Source organism: Bicyclus anynana, chromosome 18, assembly GCF_947172395.1.
Source record: "Bicyclus anynana chromosome 18, ilBicAnyn1.1, whole genome shotgun sequence".
Taxonomy (NCBI): domain Eukaryota; kingdom Metazoa; phylum Arthropoda; class Insecta; order Lepidoptera; family Nymphalidae; genus Bicyclus; species Bicyclus anynana.
The window spans coordinates 15,131,651-15,153,095 of record NC_069100.1 but is presented as its reverse complement, the minus strand read 5'-3'; the positions used below and the strand labels follow the sequence as shown (position 1 = coordinate 15,153,095).

Here is a 21,445-nt window from a genome sequence, read left to right as displayed (position 1 = left end):
CACGCACTACATGAGGCTTGTAAGCTAAGCCTCATGTTGTACAGGCGGCTCATTGTAAGACTAGCACCCTCATGATGGAAGGTCGTCATCAACCCACATTTGCCTCACTGATCTCGAGTCTCCTCTCAGAATGAGAGGGGTAAGCCAATAGTCCATGCTGACCCAATGTGGACTTCACACACGCAATTTAATTTCTTACACAATTGAAAAGTTAGTGGTGCCCCGGAGAGGATTCGAACTCACGCCCTTCGAATCGAAAGCAGAGGTCATATCCACTGGGCTATCACGGCTCATACTCTTACTTATACTACATGGTAAACTGTACTCATCAAGAAAGGCTGTAGTATAGGTTATTTGTTTTCATATCAAGAGTTCCTGGGTTAGAGCTATGAGCTAAGCTAAGCTTTTCTTTTTACCCGAGAAATTCTTAGCTTTGAGTTGAATTCTCATTCTGAAGAGACTTGTGCTCAACAGTGAGTCTTATACGAGTTGTTAATGATTGTGTACTGGATCAACGAGGTAGCTACTTAAGTACTGGGGACAGCTTTTTTGAAATCAATTAAAATATGATTTATATTTAAATAGCTGATGCAATGTTTGCTAGCGATGTAGCTATCTACAGCAAGGTTTTATGTACGGAGCGAGCTGATGCAATAAGCTCGGGAGTTGCTTAAATATCATAATAATAAAGCGATCGCAGTGGTTTATAGCCACTATTAAAGTAATGTCTGGAAGCAGTTACCCTTTTCCTTTTTTCTTTCTTATAATAATAATCATTGCAGGGAACTCTATGCATACCGATCAAGAATGTTGTTTGTCTTTCAGGCTCTTGACCCAATCAATCATTTCATTTTTTCATTTTTGTAATTTTAATTTATTTTTTTATATAATATAATATGTAGGACGGCGCAGCTTGAGTGCTTTATGATACCTACCATTTTAATAACTTATATACATATATTTATATAATAAAGGTATGATTTAATAGTTTATGTATTATTTTTTTATATATTTAATTTTCAATTAATATCGAATTTATATGTTTAATATGTTGTTATCTTATATATTTAATAACAAGTATTTAGTTATCTATAAATTAGTAAAAAGAGTTATTAACAAAAAAAAAAAGTATACATAATTATATTGCAGGTAATTTTTATTTGTATCATTAATTTTGTTTTTCATCGTTATGTTTAAGTTTTCTGTTTTTTTTTTTTAAATCAATGTGTCTACCTAGTTAGTTTTAATTAGTTCTTAATAATTGTATTTAATAGTTTACGTAAACTGTTGAACTGTGTGCGTGGCGGCACCTGAACTGGGTCCTAACTGAAAATCAGTGCTGCATACTTTTTTTATTGAAAGTATGCGGCAAAATGCTGAGTTGGGGCCTTTTTCTAGGTTGTGCCACATATTACAGGGCATTCTTTAGTGCTCCACTGTTTGAGTGGACGTTAAGCCATAATGTTATAATTTAGATTTAATGTGATATGTGGCATTACTTAAAAATAAAGATCTTTCTTTCTTTCTTTCTTTCTTTTCAATCAATCAATCAATTTATTTATTTGCAGATACATGCATTATATACATAGGTGGTCGGTAGATGTAAATGGTAAATGTATCTTGCCAATTATGACTATGGCGAATATTTTCGACTAACACCTTAAGAAGCTTTCGCTTAACTGTTGGATCAAGAGTCGGATACAGAAGGCAGTGATTCTTGAGACGGCGCGTATTGTGAGGAGGTTTGTGGCCGCTATAGCAACAAATACTAAAAATAAATATTTAAGGGGGCTCCCATACAACAAACGTGATTTCTATTGCCGTTTTTATAGAACGATACGAAACCCATCGTGCGCAAATCTGACTCTCACTTGGCTGGTTTATTTGACCCTGTTTTATTTATGACTAGCTGACGACGCGCAGTTTCACTTGCGTGGTTCTCAGTAGGAATACGGGGATAATACATAGCCTATAGCCTTCCTCGATAAATGGGCTATCTAACAATGAAATAATTTTTCAAATCCGACCAGTAGTTCCTGAGATTAGCACGTTCAACCAAACAAACAAACTCTTCAGCTTTATAATATTAGTATACATTGTGTAAGTACCCCTTAAAGAGACCTTAGCGGCATCACCGGGGTATTTGGGCGAGCGCAGAAGCATCGCCTGATGGGGTCCGAAGGCAGAAGTAGAAGAAATAGGTGGAACGACTCTCTAAAGACGTCTCCTCTGAGACTCAACTTAGATGGCCGTTCTGGAAGGTTTTTATATTCTACTAGCGGACGCCCGCGACTTCGTCCGCGTGAAAGTCGTTGTAAACTTTCAACTACCCCTAACCCTACCCTACCTCTACCCTACCCTATCCCAACCCTACCCCTACCCTACCCCTACCCTACCCCTACCCAACCCGTACCCTACCTGTACCCTACCCGTACCCTACCCTACCTTCTTTATTTATTCCCCCCCCCCCCCCCCCCCCACCCCGCGAGTCGCATCGAGCGCGGCAACCGTTAGGTACACAAAAATAATCCATATAGCATGAATTAGTATCCACGCGCGATGGCTTAGCGTATTTCTTGTATAACTTTGGTGTTTCTTTACCGATTTTAATGATTCTTTTTTTATTGAATAGGTAATAATGTTAACTTTTTTAGTTAGGTATGAGTGATGAGTGTTATTAACATAAGAGTATACAAATATAATTAGAAAGCTCCGAACTGCTAAGCTATCGGGAATTACACGTGCTATTGTGAGTCAACCATAAAAGATAGACATATATATGCTGTTGTGTTTTTATAGATAATTTTAAGGAGAACATTTCCGTCATACATGATTTCTATGTAGTTTTAACCATTAAAGCTGTACACGCGACGGAAGCTTAAAAAATTGAGTAACTTCTCCCGTTTTCTCAACATTTCTCTTCACTGCTCTGCTCCTATTGATCGTAGCGTAATGAAAAGTATACTATAACCTGCCCAGGAGTATGTAGAATAATTGTACCAAGTTTCGTTAAAATCCGTCCAGTAGTTTTTGTTTCTATAAAGAACATACAGACAGACAGACAGACAGACAGACAGACAGACAGACAGACAGACAGACAAAAATTTTACTGATTGCATTTTTGGCATCAGTATCGATCACTAATCACCCCCTGATAATTATTTTGGAAATATATTTCATGTACAGAATTGACCTCTCTACAGATTTATTATAAGTATAGATGACAAGTTAGTCCTTGACTGAGATCTCATCTGATGTTAACTGTGCACCTGTGCTCTTGCACAGCCCAGCGGAAAGTGCACAGTCGCCCGCAGCGAAGGCCCACGTGTTCGCTTTCACTGGAACCTACTTTCGTTTTTGTCGGAGCAATGTCTCGCCCAAACTGTCTGTGCGTTCGTATCACGCGTTACTTATTGTATCACTTGAGAGCATGTATCACTTATCTATATCTATACCTATAATAACACTGTATGTATGTAACATGTCAAACTCTGAAGACTTTTAAAAAATTTAGGTGATGGGAACTATACATATACAGCGATCCCTTTCAGGGGTAGGGATAATCAGCTATCAAATTGAATTGGATCATGAACTCAATGTCACCTCATATGTCAAAAACCGTCCTGTAGGGCCTGTAGGGTGTGCCAAAGAAATGGACATACATAAGCTCGAAAAACATTACCTTCCTTCTGACGCAGTCGGGTAAAAAGATAAAAGCCTCTTTTTTTCGAAATCGGTAAATGTTTGCCCCATATAACCCAAGTTAATAGTAAAAATAATAAACCCGGGAGCCGCAGCAGAAAAAGCTAAAACCGGTAAGTGGCTCAAGTATGCCTCTCTCACAGAGAGTTACATATTTCTACCTTTTGCCATGGAGATCCTTGGGCCATGGAGTCATCATCCCACCACGACTAGTTGCCTCGACTGGTGACAGAAGGGCTGGCTCATTTTGCGCAAAGGCTCAGCCTGGCTGTCCAGCGCGGAAGTGTAGCCAGTATTCTTGCCACCATTCCACGTGGGCATGATTTGTATAGTTATTAGGATAAGTTAGCTTAAGTTCCTTATTGTATTCTTTCTCCTTTTGGAAATATATTTCATGTACAGATTTATTATAAGTATAGATAAATTAAAAGGGACTAACTAACTAACAAGGGCAATAGGAAATGTTGGGAGGGAAAATCCAATGCACACGTTCCATATCCATATCTATGTGTATAGTAGTTTTAATCAATGCCAATTTTCGTTGTAATTCTATAACTCTAGAAGGGGCTCATCTATCCAAACCAAATGTTTAGGCTATATTCGGACTATTTAGTAGATGGTTTATGTGAAGTTTGCACAAAAACGGTCGAGCGGTTCTTCGTTTATCTAATTTTTTGTAACAAATTAATTCAGGGGTAGGGTAGGGGTAGGGTGGTAGTAGGGTAGGAGTAGTGTAGTGTAGGGTAGGGATAAGGAAGAAGTGCATATAAGTCAAAGCGAAGCTTGTAATACGTCAAAGATAGTGAATCAACAGGCTAATTCACTAACTTTGACGTATGCTAGTTGACATATACGAAATTGAGATTTTATGTAACAAATGTCATCCTGGTGCTTACTGGTGGATATCACACAGTAGGCAAATGACAGTTTGTCTATTGAATTGATGTTTATTTGAATTAGTTGTTAATGAAGATCAAAATAGTGAATAGGTCTAGTTCACTAACTTTGACCCTATGTTACCTTTACTGATGCTAAATTAGCTAACTGGCTAATTGTTAGTGTGACTTTTTCATTTAAAAAGAGCAACTGTTGAGTTTCTTGCCGGTATCTTCTCAGCAGAACCTGCCTTCCGAACCGGTGGTAGAATCTTAACAAATAGTCAACTGACGTGTCAAAAGTGCTTGTAAACTGAGCCTACTTTAAATAAATGATTTTTGATTTTGATTTTTGATTTTTAGTCATTCTTAAGTCACGTAATTACGTACTCAGTGCTAACTGATCAAAATTGAGATTATATTTAACAAATTTCCATCTAGTGCCCACTGACAACCTTTCGTGGATATCATACAGTAGTAGATGACATTGCCCAGTTGACATTCTGATGGTTTTAACAATAGGCTTTACGGAATACGGAAAATGCGGTGGTTATTTGATTTGGTGTTAATTTTAATGGGTTGTTAACAAATATCAAACTAGTGAATAGACCGGCAGGTCAAGAGTACCTAAGTCGACGAACTTGTAGCTGTGAAAAAGTCATACTTCTAGGTTAATAATAAAAACTTACCTTTACCTTATTATTTATGTTTACATAATAAGTTGATGCTTTAGTGCAGGAAGTGACGTCATGAAGCGAAAGTAATTAAATTGTCGACAGTCATTCGATAAACGTAAACAAGGAGACCTTTCTATTTGTATGAAGATTTTGTCCATTACAAAAATCTGAAGTAAAACCTGCCATTATAGTCTGTCTGATTAAATTCTTACGTCATCTGGACGAAGATTCCAACCACGGTCATGGGGGGCAACAAATGATTTTTTTTATAAGAAATAAACTCGCGCTTGACCAACTATCTCACCTGATGATAAGTGCCCTAAGGTGGAACCGGATTGTCTAGAACATGCCTATTCACTCTCATGTTAAAGACGCCCAGGTTGTAAGAATTAGGAAAACTGACTTCGGGAGAGAGTTCCATACCCTAGCCATACGTATAAGAAACGAAGAAGCAAATCGCTTCGTCCGAGTCCTAGGAATGTCAATGACGTAGGGATGGAAACCCTGTGTCTTGCAGTGCGATGGTAAAATGGTGACGGTCGAGCTCAAACCTAACACGAGCTCAAATAACTCCTGTGCACACTCTCCGAAATATATTCTGTAAAAAACCGAGACAACCTTCCTAACATTCAGTCCATAAACCTTTTTTTTCTTCACACGAAAAATGAAATGTTCTGAACACATTATTTTAAAACATTATAATTATTTTCTTGCAGATTAGATATATGTATATCTAATTTGCAATAAAATAATCATAATTATAATAACTTTCTTTATTTATGGCTAAAAAGGCCCATTGGTTAGTTACATTCTTAAAAACGATGTTAATATATACTACATAATGTAATACTTATTACATCATCATACTTAGGTAGTTAGTATATTCAAAATATAGTATAATATATAAATATATAATAGTAATATTGATTGCAGTGATTCTTGAGACGGCACGTATTGTGAGGAGGTTCCTCACTCTGGAGCCCTGACCACCGGTTGCTTGGGCACTCAAATGTCCCGCAGCGGGAGGCTTGAATTTTTTTTATAAGTTTTTAATAGTGTTTTGTATATTTTTACAAATTGTTGTTAAGTGTTTTGTATATAACATTGTTAAAAGTTTAGAAAAAAAGGAGAAATAAATAAATGAGAGCACAAAAAATATTTAATTGTTCTAAGCTTAATAATCAAAATGAATATTAATTATATTAAGCTAGTTATTTACATCACCATTCTTAATTTGTTTGTTGATAAGCATTTCACATCGAGTTTGGCTTTAGTTTAGGTCCCAATTTTACACTCTAGGTCTAAAAACGAGCCTTAAAGTCCGCAACTGTCTCTCCGTCATCGTAAAGCCGATAACCTAAATTATACATCCGTTTCGGAATGTTGCACATTGTATATACTTAACAGTTACAACACAGCAGAACACAATAGGTACTGCGATATATTTATGGGTCTATGTCTACTGTCTAACATACGAGTGTGTTACGTCAGAGAAGTGTCACTTAGGACAGTTGAAAAGTGAAACTAGAAAACACTTCTATTTTGTTTCATAAGTTAGCGCCTGGCGGTATCACAACATATGATAAGTGACGATGTAAGGGCTTAACTCATATGCCACAGTATTTTTTTTTTTTTATTCTTTACAAGTTAGCCCTTGACTACAATCTCACCTGATGGTAAGTGATGATGCAGTCTAAGATGGAAGCGGACTAACTTGTTAGGAGGAGGATGAAAATCCACACCCCTTTCGGTTTCTACACGGCATCGTACCGGAACGCTAAATCGCTTGGCGATACGTCTTTGTCGGTAGGGTGGTAACTAGCCACGGCCAAAGCCTCCCACCAGCCAGACCTGGACTAATTAAGAAAATCTTAATCTGCCCAGCCGGGGATCGAACCCAGGACCTCCGTCTTGTAAATCCACCAGGCATCGTACTGAAATGCTTGTTATGTCTTTACTAGCTGACGCCGCGCGGTTTCACCCGCGTGGGATCCGTTCCCGTAGGAATACGGAGATAATATATAGCATAAAACGTTCCTCGATAAATGGGCTATCTAACACTGAAAGAATTTTTCAAATCGGACCAGTAGTTTCTGAGATTAGCACGTTTAAGCAAACAAACAAACAAATATAATATTAGTATAGATTGGTAAAGTGCTAATTATTTCCATCCCAAACTTTAATCACGAGTATGCCTAGCATGCAACAAAAGATAAAAAATCTCGATATTTGATATATTCTCTTCACGACGACGGGTTTTGGTCGTCTACTGATGCACACTACGACATACCGTCGACCAATAACAGCGGAATCGAAAATGACTATTTCATTGATGGGACGTCATGGTGCGCAACATATGCCAACTGTTTAATTTAAATATCAATACCTTAATTGAATCGGAACTGAAAATGAAATGAAATCATTTGATATGCTAAAAATGAAAGAAGAAAAGAAAAAGATCTTTATTTTTAAGTAATGCCACATATCACATTAAATCTAAATTATAACATATTATGGCTTAACTGTCCACTCAAACAGTGGAGCACTAAAGAATGCCCTGTAATATGTGGCAAAACCTAGAAAAAGGCCCCAACTCAGCATTTTGCCGCATACTTTCAATAAAAAAAGTATGCAGCACTGATTTTCAAAAATGATGGAGCAATATGGAAAATAAACTCTCCATAACACATTTAAGTATTACAAGAACCTATCTAATAGTAGTAGTTAAAGTAAAGTTCAATTCTAATGTTATCCTTTCCCTCTTTCCAGGTTACGAAGAAACCTACACAATATCGCAGCTGTCACCAAAGTCAGCAGTCAACGAGCAGCGACACCCGGAGGTGTTGCTGCAAACTAGTAAATTAGAGAACCTATCCTTCGACATAGAACCTAGTGCCAAATACGATGACATCGAACCTAGACCACAAGACTTGCTATCAGACGAGGAGTCTGAATACCATTTAATAGTAGAAAGATCTGTTGAACCCAACCGAGGCATCAGGTCAATAAACACAGATGAAATACAAACATCGAACAACAACGAAATAGATAATGAACTAGATGTACATAAGCGGAAATACAACGAAATCATTCCAACGAAAACGTTAAGTTACATAAGAGATGAGGAAGCAATGATGATGTCATCAGGTTTCGGTGATAAATTGGAGTTTAAGTTTCCGGGGGAAGGGAAGAGGGCTCCGAAGGGACGGGCACTAACGCCTCCGGGGCCCAAAATCCGACCATCAGTAGTGCAACCGACTTTCGCCACGGTGAACTATAACCAGCCTCGACAAAACACTGAGATACAAAACATAATCACTGGTATAGTTAAGCTTTTAAACGGAAATGTTAACGTACAGGCTAATACGCAGTTACTCAATGGAAGACCAAGGCCGATGGCGTCCAGGATCAATAACCGCGGCCCTCCGCGTATATCTGATGTTCCACCGATACCGGATTTCGAGAAGCCCAATACACCACCACCGCATGCATATCACCCCACAAAAATTCCACCTCCATATCCTTTCGATCGACCTCCCGGCGTAAATTTGCAGGATCAAATTGGTCCGCCCATGTCCCATCGGCCAGGATTTCACAGGCCGATGCCTCCGTGGCAGAGACGACCGAGACCACCTCCGAATCGTAGACCAAACCCTGGATTACCGATTTACAAACCAACTCTAATACCACCACCTGATACACAAGATGATAAGCAAGATGAGTTCACGTTTAATGAAAACGAATCCCATTCAGAGAACAACATTCACCACGACGTTCACCACGATGATGTCCTAACGTTTATAACCACTGAAACAACAACGGAATACAAAAATGTCACTGAAAATATAGAGAAAGAGAATCAAGTGACAACTATTCCTGAATCAACAACTAGTAAAACCACTACTACCACAGAAACTATAACAACAACGTCAACAACAACCGAAAAGACGACAGAGAAACCAAAACCAACAGAAACTACAACACAAAAAACAACAACAGAAAAACCAAAGACTGAGAAACCTATGAAACCTGACAAAGATAAGAAAAAAGAACAATTCAACCCAGACAAAGATAGATTGAAAGATAAACACAAAACTGAAGAAAAACCCACAGAAAAACCCACAGAAAAGCCTACAGATAGACCTATAGAAACGCCCAAAAATGAAACGGTAGATGATAACATGATTCCAGTATTAGAACCATCGGTTGTCGAGACTCCTTCCTCTACAATAGTGTCCATTGCTGCTCCAACTCCGACGGATGGGTTGATAAGTCACGTTCCGCCCCGCATTGAATCTTCAACACCGCATTTTGATATTAAGACGTCCTCGATAAACACTCAGCCATTGGCAAGTAAGTGAATTATTTAAAACAATTGCAAAAAATATTTCAGACATGAATTGCATTTTTTGGTTGCAGAAAAACATGCGATTCATGTCTGCTTTTATTAATACTGTGCTTTTCCGTAGTTGATAAAGAGCACGTATAGTTTCGCCATGTCCGTCTGTCTGTCTGTCCATCCGTTCGCGGTTTATCTCAGACACCGTTACTACTAGAAAGCTGTAATTTACATGAGTTTGCATATCAAAAACGTTGACAAAGTCGTAAAATAAAACCATGAAAAATGTTTTTTGGGGTTCCTTTCCCACATGTATAGTGAGGATGATTTTTTGCTGTCTATCAAATAGTGTGGAGTTACATCATCTCCCCGCATCATCTATACTTACTATATACTATATTACTATATTACTATATTACTATATTACTATATTACTATATAACTATATAACTATATAACTATATAACTATATTAACTATATAATATTATAAAGAGGTAAAGTTTGTAAGTTTGTAAGTTTGTCACATTTTTTAAATGGGGTAATCTTCGGAACTACTGGTCCGATTTTAAAAATTCTTTCACCAGTAGAATGCTACATTATCGGGGAGTGCTATAGGCTATATTTTATATTGGAATCATATATATTAGCCGAGTTATCACAGTTTTTGTCATACAGGTCGGACCGAAAATCCTCTTAGGCAGACTTATTCGCATGCGCTGCCTTAACCATTGTGTAAAATTGAAATTAATGTATGGAGGCTTTATGTATCTTTAAAAGTTCTACAAAAAAGTCCGCGACACCATATACCTATCTTCTATACATTAGCAGATATAGTACCTTTTGTGTTTTAAAAATTATTAATTTTATATACTTAGGTTTGCGTCATTATTTATGCTACTTAACTTAAATCCTTATCAAAATAAATTATTTAATAATCACAAGGATGTTATGGAGATAAGATTTGCCCTTTACAGTATGTTAATTAGTTAAATAGTTTCGGAGATAATACAAAATTTCTAAAAGACGCAGAAATTCCACTATATGACGCCCGGCGCTTTCATTTACGTAGTTCCCGTTCCCGTGTGAATATGGGGATCAAACATAGCCTTGGACACTCGCAAATAACGTAGCTTTCTATTGGTAAAACAATTTTCCAAATCGGTCCAGTAGATCCAGAGATTACCTCCTACAACCACACGAACTTTACCTCTTTATATTATTAGCATAGAAGTCTCTATTTCTCTTGGTCATACCACCACTCTCGAAGGACTGGACCGATTTTGCTAAGGGTAGGAGTAAGATAGAGAAGTTTCAGGGTAGGTTAGGATACGGGTAGGGAAGCGTAGGGGTAGTGTAGGGGTAGGGTAGGTTTAGGGCCGGGTTTAGGGTAGTGGTAGGATAGGGAAGTGGCAGGGTAGGGGTAGGATAGGCGTGAGATAGGGGTACGGGTGGGATAGGGGTAGGAAAGGGATAGGGTACGGGGAGGGTATGGGTAGGATTGGGGTAGGGTATAGGTAAGGTAGGGGTAGGGTAGGGGTAGGGTTGGGGCAGTGGTAGGGTTGGGGTAGTGATAGGGTAGGGGTATGGTAGGGGTAGGGTAGGTTAGGTTAGGTTAGGGGGTAGTAGTAAAATTGACATCGAATTTTACGCAGACGAAGTCGCGGGCGTCCGCTAGTCATCCTATAAAATGCACAAAAATTGCTAATTTTATTAACGGAACCTTACTACATTGCCGGTGGCCCGATACGCACTAGGTTGGATTTTTATTATTATTTTCTATCTTTTAAAGAACTGCAAAAAAAACATTCAAGACATGCATGTTTTTGTAGAGTTTAGGTCTCTGTCTATTTTGATTCGGAGAAGGGCTATTCTGCTATTGTTAATACTGGGACTTTGCTAAATGTTTCATACCATTAATACCAGGGTTAAACCCCACAGCGTCCCAGGGCATACCGTACCAGCCTTACCGCCCCCGGCCCGGCATAGTGCTGGACGACACGGACTTCAAGCCGCACGGCTCGCGCCACCGACCAGTGGACGTGCCCGTCATCACCGCCGAGCGCCCGCCCGGCTACGGGGAGATATTCGACGTCACCGTGTCCGCCATACAGGGGCCGGGGGAGAAGGGGGCGCACGGTAAGCCTCACCATAATCATTATCGTCCTATCTGAATAGTCCACTACAGGACCGGACTTTTCTCCTTCCTCTCTTCTGTCTTTCCTTTTCTTTCGACTTGGAGCTAGAACACTTTATGCGAGTAAACAAGTGATAATGTTGTCTATAATGATGTAAATGATAATAACCGGAACTGACAGCTTAGGGAGCTCTGCAAGGCATCAGGCACAAAGGTGTACTGTCACCAAGCTTTCATATCCAGGCTGCTACTAAAGATTTCTCAGAAGATATTAATAAGTTAAGTTCTGAACAACTGAAGCTACTAAATAACCAACGCTTTCACATATACATACATATACATACTTGGGTACAATACAAATTCTTACAACCGCTTCACCTCACGCAAGATTCTCTTTGAGATTCTGATACGAGTATGCTAGGCGAGGGTCTCGGAAAGAAGCTCTTGGAGTCCACTCACAAGACTCCCAAGATTGCCAGTACAGTTTTTGTGCTTGACAACACGTAGGACGTGCTAAGGATTGGTTTCCGGTTCTCGGTTAATTCTTTTGAAGCCCAGAGCTTCATTGTCTGACACTAAAAAACTCAAAATCTGGAGAATACCTGCGAATTTGTAAATCAGATCCACGTGTACGATTCTCCTGTATTATCGGATTTACGCCAGATTCTCGCGTGAATAATATAGAACAGTCTTTATAGAAGGGTGAAGGTTTATTAAACAATACATTATCAGCCTATTTACTCACTACCAATGGTCCTGAGTCGTAATGGCCCAGTGGATATGATCTCTGCCTCTGATTGGGGAGGATGTAGTATGGGTTCGAATCCGGTCACGGGCATGCACCTCCAACTTTTCAGTTATGTGGATTAAAAGAAATTAAGCATCGGGTGTATCAAACGGTGAAGCAAAAACACCGTAGGGAAACCTGGATAAAAGAGAATTTTCTTAATTCTCTGCGTGTGTGAAGTCTGCCAGCGTGGTGGACTATTTGGCCTAAACCCTCTCATTCTGAGAGGAGACTCGAGCTGACCAGTGAGCCAAATATGGGTTGATGAGAATGAATGGTTCAAACCAGGCTTTCCTTTTTATATTGCCCATCTATTTAGGGCCACTCAGGATCAGGGCTCTATCATTCTAAGATAATTTTGAACAGCAAGGGATCCTTGTAGGTGAGGGTGAGATTAACAGCAAGCCTTTAAACCGTAATGTTGATGTTTCAGTGCACATAGAGAACATAAACCTGCACCACACGGAGCACGACATCATAGTGTCCCCGTCGGGGGAGCAGGGCTTCGTGTCCATCGACGGCAAGCGCACCTACCTCAACCTCTTCGACACGCCGGCCTCCGCCAGCGTCGCGCCCACCAAGGTGCACGCTGCGCATCATACGCGTAAGTAGATAAGTAATTATTTAATACAACGGAACCCTTCAGGCTTGATCAGTAATGTGCTCGATTTTTTTCTCTTTTTGCTGCTCTAGACGGGAGCCCTAAGCAATTGCTTAAAAAGCTTAAGTAGGCTAATCCAGTGGCAGGGCCAGTGCCCTGCCACTGCCTCTTGAGCTTTGTGACTTATTGAGCTAAGAGTACCTGCCGGTACATGTATGATGTTGGTAACTTTTGTTCAACTGCTAATTTTATTTCTGATTCGATCATGCAGTAATTATCCGAGCATAATGGTCTGCTAAGTGATTCTAAGCTTTCTTATGTAATAGTTTGTTAACAGTCGGTCAATAGTCCTAAGATTAAGACAGATAGCCAATAGGAGCGCAATCGCAAATACTGCTCTCTCTTTCGTTGCAATTTCATCGCTATTGGTAGACAATAACTTGCCAAGAATTCTCTTTCGTCCTGTCATGCCTGCTTATAGAACATAATTGGACATAATTAACTTGTTGTCCTTCATCCCCAGCGGCCCCCCAGTCAACGCTAGGTCCGTCCCTGGGTACGGGGGTGGCGATCCCGGCGGACGACATCCCCCTGCCCCCGGCGCGCCCGCCAGCCGCGCACGCGCGCCCGCACGCACAGCGCCCGCACACGTATCGCCGGCCGCAACCCACCGTCAGGTTAGTAGACTTTGTGGGAATACGGGAATTCGGGAATAAATTATAGCCTAGTAGAAGCCCGCGATATCGCCCGCGTGAAATTTAGTTTTTCATAAATTCCTCGGGAACCATGGATTTTTCCGAGATGAAAAGTAGCCTATGTGTTAATCCAGAGTAAAATCTATTTCAATTGCAAATTTTAGCTAAATCGGTTAAGTAATTGCGCCGTTAAAGATTAACAAACATCCAAACATCCATACAAACTTTCGCGTTTATAATATTAGTAGGATGACAATCACGTGACTTTCGATTTGATTTGATGATACAATTTCCAAAAGTAGATCCAGAGATTACCCCTAAAACCACACAAACTCAAAAATTTACCTCTTTATCTTTTTAAGGTGGTGGCGACAGGTATGTAATATACATACCTGTCGCCACCACCTTGATAATTGGTAATATAAGATGCGATTTTATTTGCTGAAATGTGTTAGTAAATAGGTAAGTACAGGATAATTTCTATAAACTATGCTATGTAAATGATTCCTCAACTTGTGGTCGTCCTAAGTTATCGTTCACACTGTTACAATAGTTATTTTATGGCAAATAAAAAATTCCTTAGGACCAGTTTCACCATCTTCTGATCAGATTGTATAACCGTAAAGATAGCATTCCGTTCTTAGCGACCGCGACCTGCGATCTGCGACGGTCGCATAGGTCGCGGTCACCTTTACTTTGTGTCAAATGACCAACGATTTTTTATATTCACCTTACTGTGTATATATTTTGTTATCTTTGCAAATGACAAATATACAACTTATGAAGAGAATAGCTATCAAATATATAACATAAGGTGATTTAAACGCCACAAGTCGGATATCGAATAATATTTATTTTGTTCGTTTTCAGAATCGACACTTGCATAGTGGGCGACGACTCGACGTGCGACCAGGCGCAAAACGAAAAGTGCAGGACTGAAGCAGGTAATAAAAAAATATCAGACTTTCGTTAGAAGAAAAACAGACTATTACCACCGAATATTGATCGACTTCTAAAAAGAATATTTGTCTCTTTAAATATGACTAATATTCTCAAAAAAAAAGAGCTGTGATAGCCCAGTGGATATGACCTCTGCCTCCGATTCCGGAGGGTGTGGGTTCGAATCCGGTCCGGGGCATGCACCTCCAACTTTTCAGTTGTGTGCATTTTAAGAAATTAAATATCACGTGTCTCAATCGGTGAAGGAAAACATCGTGAGGAAACCTGCATACCAAAGAATTATCTTAATTCTCTGCGTGTGTGAAGTCTGCCAATCCGCATTGGGCCAGCGTGGTGGACTATTGGCCTAACCCCTCTCATTCTGAGAGGAGACTCGAGCTCAGCAGTGAGCCGAATATGGGTTGATGACGGAATATTCTCAATTCCCTGTAAAGACTGTTAGGATTGGGTACGACAATGATCCAGCAAAAAACCTACGATTTCACAAAAAAAAATTTAAAATAGAAAAAATAAAAAATATTAATAATTGAGTGTTGAGTCCGACCCGGCTTCTCTTTGTTTCGAATTCAAACAAATTAACAATAAAAGACCCGACTGCCTAATCGGCTCGCGCCTATACTTTGATAAATAAGTTTAGATAATATGTTTAACATATTTTATAATAACATTTTATAAACGAACCACACACAATGTAAAATAAATAAGTTGTGAAATGACATGCGTTTTCTATCTTCATTTCTAATTTATTAGTAAACAGTACTCCATAAAGGTTGTAGTATAGAATCATCTGTCTCGCGTATTTTGAATGGCGATTAATAAATAACGTTTATCTAATTATAGGTTTTTTTAATATGGCTATGATATAAAACTTTGAAATTGAAATCCTCTTGATGAGCCCTTGAATTTGATACCCATATCGCAATGTTCGAAAAATAAAATTGTTTTCATCTCGCGTCTATAGCGTCTCGCAGTCGTTGTGTTGGTTTTTTTATCTAAAAAAACTTGAGTTATTAAGACAAATCTAACGATGCCTTAATTACGTAAATCCGTATGAAGTAATAAAGAATAATACATACATACAAGATAAAACATACAAGAAACATACGAGATGAAGAAAAACATAATCCTTCTTGCACTCGGGTAAAAATAAACTTGATAGCTATTCGCGTCTTCTACCGTTGCATCCCAGGATTTCACTTTGGTTCGATAGCTTCGGATTCTCGCACCGAAAAATACTAAAACTCTGTGGACTCTAGCAAAATTCAATTACTAAAAGTCTGTGGACTCTAGCAACATTCAATTACTAAAAGTCTGTGGACTCTAGCAAAATTCAATTACTAAAACTATGTGGACTCTAGCAAAATTCAATTACTAAAACTCTGTAGACTCTAGCACAATTCAATTACTAAAACTCTGTAGACTCTAGCAAAATTCGATTACTAAAACTCTGTGGACTCTAGCAAAATTCAATTACTAAAAGTCTGTGGACTCTAGCAAAATTCAATTACTAAAACTATGTGGACTCTAGCAAAATTCAATTACTAAAAGTCTGTGGACTCTAGCAAAATTCGATTACTAAAACTCTGTGGACTCTAGCAAAATTCAATTACTAAAACTATGTGGACTCTAGCAAAATTCAATTACTAAAACTCTGTAGACTCTAGCACAATTCAATTACTAAAACTCTGTAGACTCTAGCAAAATTCGATTACTAAAACTCTGTGGACTCTAGCAAAATTCAATTACTAAAACTATGTGGACTCTAGCAAAATTCAATTACTAAAAGTCTGTGGACTCTAGCAAAATTCAATTACTAAAACTCTGTGGACTCTAGCAAAATTCAATTACTAAAACTATGTAGACTCTAGCAAAATTCAATTACTAAAAGTCTGTGGACTCTAGCAAAATTCAATTACTAAAACTCTGTGGACTCTAGCAAAATTCAATTACTAAAAGTCTGTGGACTCTAGCAACATTCAATTACTAAAAGTCTGTGGACTCTAGCAACATTCAATTACTAAAAGTCTGTGGACTCTAGCAAAATTCAATTACTAAAACTCTGTGGACTCTAGCAACATTCAATTACTAAAACTCTGTGGACTCTAGCAAAATTCAATTACTAAAACTCTGTGGACTCTAGCAACATTCAATTACTAAAACTCTGTGGACTCTAGCAAAATTCAATTACTAAAAGTCTGTGGACTCTAGCAAAATTCAATTACTAAAACTATGTGGACTCTAGCAAAATTCAATTACTAAAAGTCTGTGGACTCTAGCAAAATTCAATTACTAAAACTCTGTGGACTCTAGCAAAATTCAATTACTAAAAGTCTGTGGACTCTAGCAACATTCAATTACTAAAAGTCTGTGGACTCTAGCAACATTCAATTACTAAAAGTCTGTGGACTCTAGCAAAATTCAATTACTAAAACTCTGTGGACTCTAGCAACATTCAATTACTAAAACTCTGTGGACTCTAGCAAAATTCAATTACTAAAACTCTGTGGACTCTAGCAACATTCAATTACTAAAACTCTGTGGACTCTAGCAAAATTCAATTACTAAAACTCTGTGGACTCTAGCAAAATTCAATTTTTAAAACTCTGTGGACTCTAGCAAAATTCAATTACCAAAAGTCTGTGGACTCTAGCAAAATTCAATTATTAAAACTCTGTGGACTCTAGCAAAATTCAATTACTAAAACTCTGTAGACTCTAGCACAATTCAATTACTAAAACTCTGTAGACTCTAGCAAAATTCGATTACTAAAACTCTGTGGACTCTAGCAAAATTCAATTACTAAAACTATGTGGACTCTAGCAAAATTCAATTACTAAAAGTCTGTGGACTCTAGCAAAATTCAATTACTAAAACTCTGTAGACTCTAGCACAATTCAATTACTAAAACTCTGTAGACTCTAGCAAAATTCGATTACTAAAACTCTGTGAACTCTAGCAAAATTCAATTACTAAAACTATGTGGACTCTAGCAAAATTCAATTACTAAAAGTCTGTGGACTCTAGCAAAATTCAATTACTAAAACTCTGTGGACTCTAGCAAAATTCAATTACTAAAACTATGTGGACTCTAGCAAAATTCAATTACTAAAAGTCTGTGGACTCTAGCAAAATTCAATTACTAAAACTCTGTGGACTCTAGCAAAATTCAATTACTAAAACTATGTGGACTCTAGCAAAATTCAATTACTAAAAGTCTGTGGACTCTAGCAAAATTCAATTACTAAAACTCTGTGGACTCTAGCAAAATTCAATTACTAAAAGTCTGTGGACTCTAGCAACATTCAATTACTAAAACTCTGTGGACTCTAGCAAAATTCAATTACTAAAACTTTGTGGACTCTAGCAACATTCAATTACTAAAACTCTGTGGACTCTAGCAAAATTCAATTACTAAAACTCTGTGGACTCTAGCAAAATTCAATTTTTAAAACTCTGTGGACTCTAACAAAATTCAATTACCAAAAGTCTGTGGACTCTAGCAAAATTCAATTATTAAAACTCTGTGGACTCTAGCAAAATTCAATTACTAAAACTCAGTAGACTCTAGCACAATTCAATTACTAAAACTCTGTAGACTCTAGCAAAATTCGATTACTAAAACTCTGTGGACTCTAGCAAAATTCAATTACTAAAACTATGTGGACTCTAGCAAAATTCAATTACTAAAACTATGTGGACTCTAGCAAAATTCAATTACTAAAACTCTGTAGACTCTAGCACAATTCAATTACTAAAACTCTGTAGACTCTAGCAAAATTCGATTACTAAAACTCTGTGGACTCTAGCAAAATTCAATTACTAAAACTATGTGGACTCTAGCAAAATTCAATTACTAAAAGTCTGTGGACTCTAGCAAAATTCAATTACTAAAACTATGTGGACTCTAGCAACATTCAATTACTTAAACTCTGTGGACTCTAGCAAAATTCAATTACCAAAAGTCTGTGGACTCTAGCAAAATTCAATTATTAAAACTCTGTGGACTCTAGCAAAATTCAATTACTAAAACTCTGTGGACTTGGAACTTCTTTAACAATTGGAATCAATTCCAGGAATCTCCAGCTGCCAATGTCGTGCCGGATACGCGCGCAGAGTACACCGCGACCCGTGCCGGAGGGTGGTCTCCCTTGTCATGAATGTGAGGGTAGACAAAATTTACGACAGAAAGGTATGGTGGATTTTTTCATTTATTCCATTTTTAAATAGAATACAGTGATTTGACAGTAGAACAGGAAAATACCTAAGATTGATTCCATATCTATTTTGCCTTTGCCTTTTCTATTTGGTGTTACAAATTATGTTCAAAATGAAATGTGTTCCAGGTCGCATGGGACGCCAAGCTCGCAGACAAGGACTCTGACCCGTACCAGCAGATGAGCTACGAAGCTGTCAGAGCGGTGAGGTCACTTTACTCACTTTTTGACTAAACATAAAATATTGTCTCTCTTCTGACTTCCTCAGTAAGGCAAGAATGTGCGACATGACATATCTTGGTACTGGTTACAGTCGATTTTCAAATATATATAAAGCCCGTTAATTTGATACCCATATTTTTGCATTAAAAAAAATCGCCTCGAGTTTTACAGTCATCGTGTAGGTTTTTTTTTATTTGACCTATCTTAAAACACTTAGGTTACTACGACGAATTTACCGATATCTTAATTATGTAAATCCGTTAAGCGGTTTGGAAGTTAAGAACTAATAAAGAAATATAGGTAAATACAAGATACGCGCGAAAAGCATAGCCTTTCTTGGCAATCGGGTAAAACATTACCAACTACGCCAAAAGCTTTATGCAGGACTTTTCGGAGTTATGTATGATGATGATGAACAGATGTTCAATATTTATAAATTACTTCATTCTCAGATCGACTCGGCCTTCTCGATGACCCCATTCTTTGACGACTTCGTGAGCAGCTCCGTCAACTCCATCCACCGAGGAGACAAAGAACACCGAGGGGTTTACATCAACTATACCATTCTGGTGAGTTTAATTCACTTATACTACATGTTCACGCCGGAAAAGTTTCTTACTCTATACCAAACTCAGGTTCGTTCGTGCATGGAGTGCTGTTCCCATTTGTGGGATGGATCAGCCTAATACCAGCTCGCTGTTCTAGACTTGGTGGATCGATGAGCTAGAGGGCTCATCGATATCGAGGTGTTAACTATTGCAAAATTGCAATCGTTGGAGCATCGCCGAAAAGGATTAATTTCGGAGAGTTCGCCCAAAAACTTTTCGATTTAGTTCCTGCTTATTCGCAGACATCGCAAAGGCGATTTACGTAGTTGATGTCCCTTGGACTCGTACGAAGCGTTTCGCTCTTCGTTGATCTGAAGTTATAAAGAAAGAAAGAAAAAAAAACATTTATTTCAAAAATTGTGCCCCATTTAACACATAACACTGTTGCAGTACGATACGGTAGATCCAGAGAAACCCAAAGTATTCTAAATATCAAAACACCACTATATCTTATTTGGCACAACCTTGAAAAAGGATCCAGCTCAGCATTGTGCTGCAAGTAACAAGCAAATATTGGACATACAGCGCTGATTTCCAGCTGATAAACCAGGATGACCTTGAACAAGTTATGGAATGCCCTTCCAGCTTCCGTTTTCCCTACCACCTACAACATGGGTATATTAAAGTCAGGAATCAATAGGCATCGCTTATTATCATGCAGCATTGCAGCCAAACTCGCCTATATAAAAAAATAACCTTTTGTGGAGTGGAATTGATTTCAATAAACGATCTATTCCAGATGCAAGAGACTCCAGAGACGCTGCGCGCTGCGGTGGGCGCGGACATTCAGAAGCACATGCTGGGCGTCATCGGCCGCCGCTCCAACAACATCGGGGAGTCGGCGCTGTGGGTGGACTCGCCCGCTGGGAGCGTGCTGCCTCTTGCTGGTGAGTACCGACCAATGGTAACACTTTAAACAGAAAATTCCTGAAAGTCCCTGAAAGAAAAGAAAGAGTCTTGTTCGACAGGACATAGTTCCTGAAACAAACAGACAGACATTTTTTTTTGATGCCTCAATTGTGATTCCGCCTTATTCATTCAAAGATTTCGGCTTTAATTGACATTTAAATATTTTCTTCTTTCACAGATCTGGATGAATGTTCCTCGTCGGAGTTGAATGACTGTCACTCTTTGGCCATCTGTACCAACACTTGGGGAGCCTTTAGGTAATGATACTTATCTGTTTTTGGGCTAAAATCTACATATTCTACTTTTCTTTTAATCTTTCAAAAATTCTGTCTCTTTTAAAACATGATCAAAATTATTTTCCCCTGGATTAAGCGTAAAAACTCAATCAATCAATCAAAAGTGTGCAAGAAGTGCAAGATAAAACAAAAAATAATGTCTTCTAGATGTTCATGTCCTGACACAACGCTCGACGTCGCAACTGTCGCGCACAAAGCGGGTCGCGACTGTCGCGCCTGCGCCGCGTCGCACTGCAGCGAACGCGGCGTCTGTCGATATGCGAATGGACAGCCTTATTGCACGTGAGTTTCATTTAAACTAGTTTGTGACAGAGTCCATCCAGGGAAGTCGGATGCAATCTTCGTGACAGTCTCCGGAAGATGCAGTGGCTCCACGTGCAGGACATACACAAAACACGTGTGAGGCGACTTCAGATGTCGGGAAC

The 21,445-nt window shown here is 38.6% G+C and overlaps 1 protein-coding gene across 2 annotated transcripts in view; it reads left to right on the top strand.

Annotated features, from left to right (window-relative positions):
• Positions 1–21,445, top strand: part of LOC112056082 (uncharacterized) — a 57,242-nt gene that overhangs the window by 27,586 nt on the left and 8,211 nt on the right. For both annotated transcript variants that reach the window (XM_052886891.1, XM_052886890.1), the window contains exons 3-13: positions 8,024–9,607; positions 11,533–11,730; positions 12,949–13,119; positions 13,640–13,793; positions 14,682–14,755; positions 18,845–18,960; positions 19,115–19,189; positions 19,660–19,776; positions 20,555–20,702; positions 20,903–20,981; positions 21,168–21,302. In XM_052886891.1, the coding sequence (XP_052742851.1) occupies positions 8,024–9,607; positions 11,533–11,730; positions 12,949–13,119; positions 13,640–13,793; positions 14,682–14,755; positions 18,845–18,960; positions 19,115–19,189; positions 19,660–19,776; positions 20,555–20,702; positions 20,903–20,981; positions 21,168–21,302 (2,851 nt within the window). The remainder of the gene's footprint in view (positions 1–8,023; positions 9,608–11,532; positions 11,731–12,948; positions 13,120–13,639; positions 13,794–14,681; positions 14,756–18,844; positions 18,961–19,114; positions 19,190–19,659; positions 19,777–20,554; positions 20,703–20,902; positions 20,982–21,167; positions 21,303–21,445) is intronic.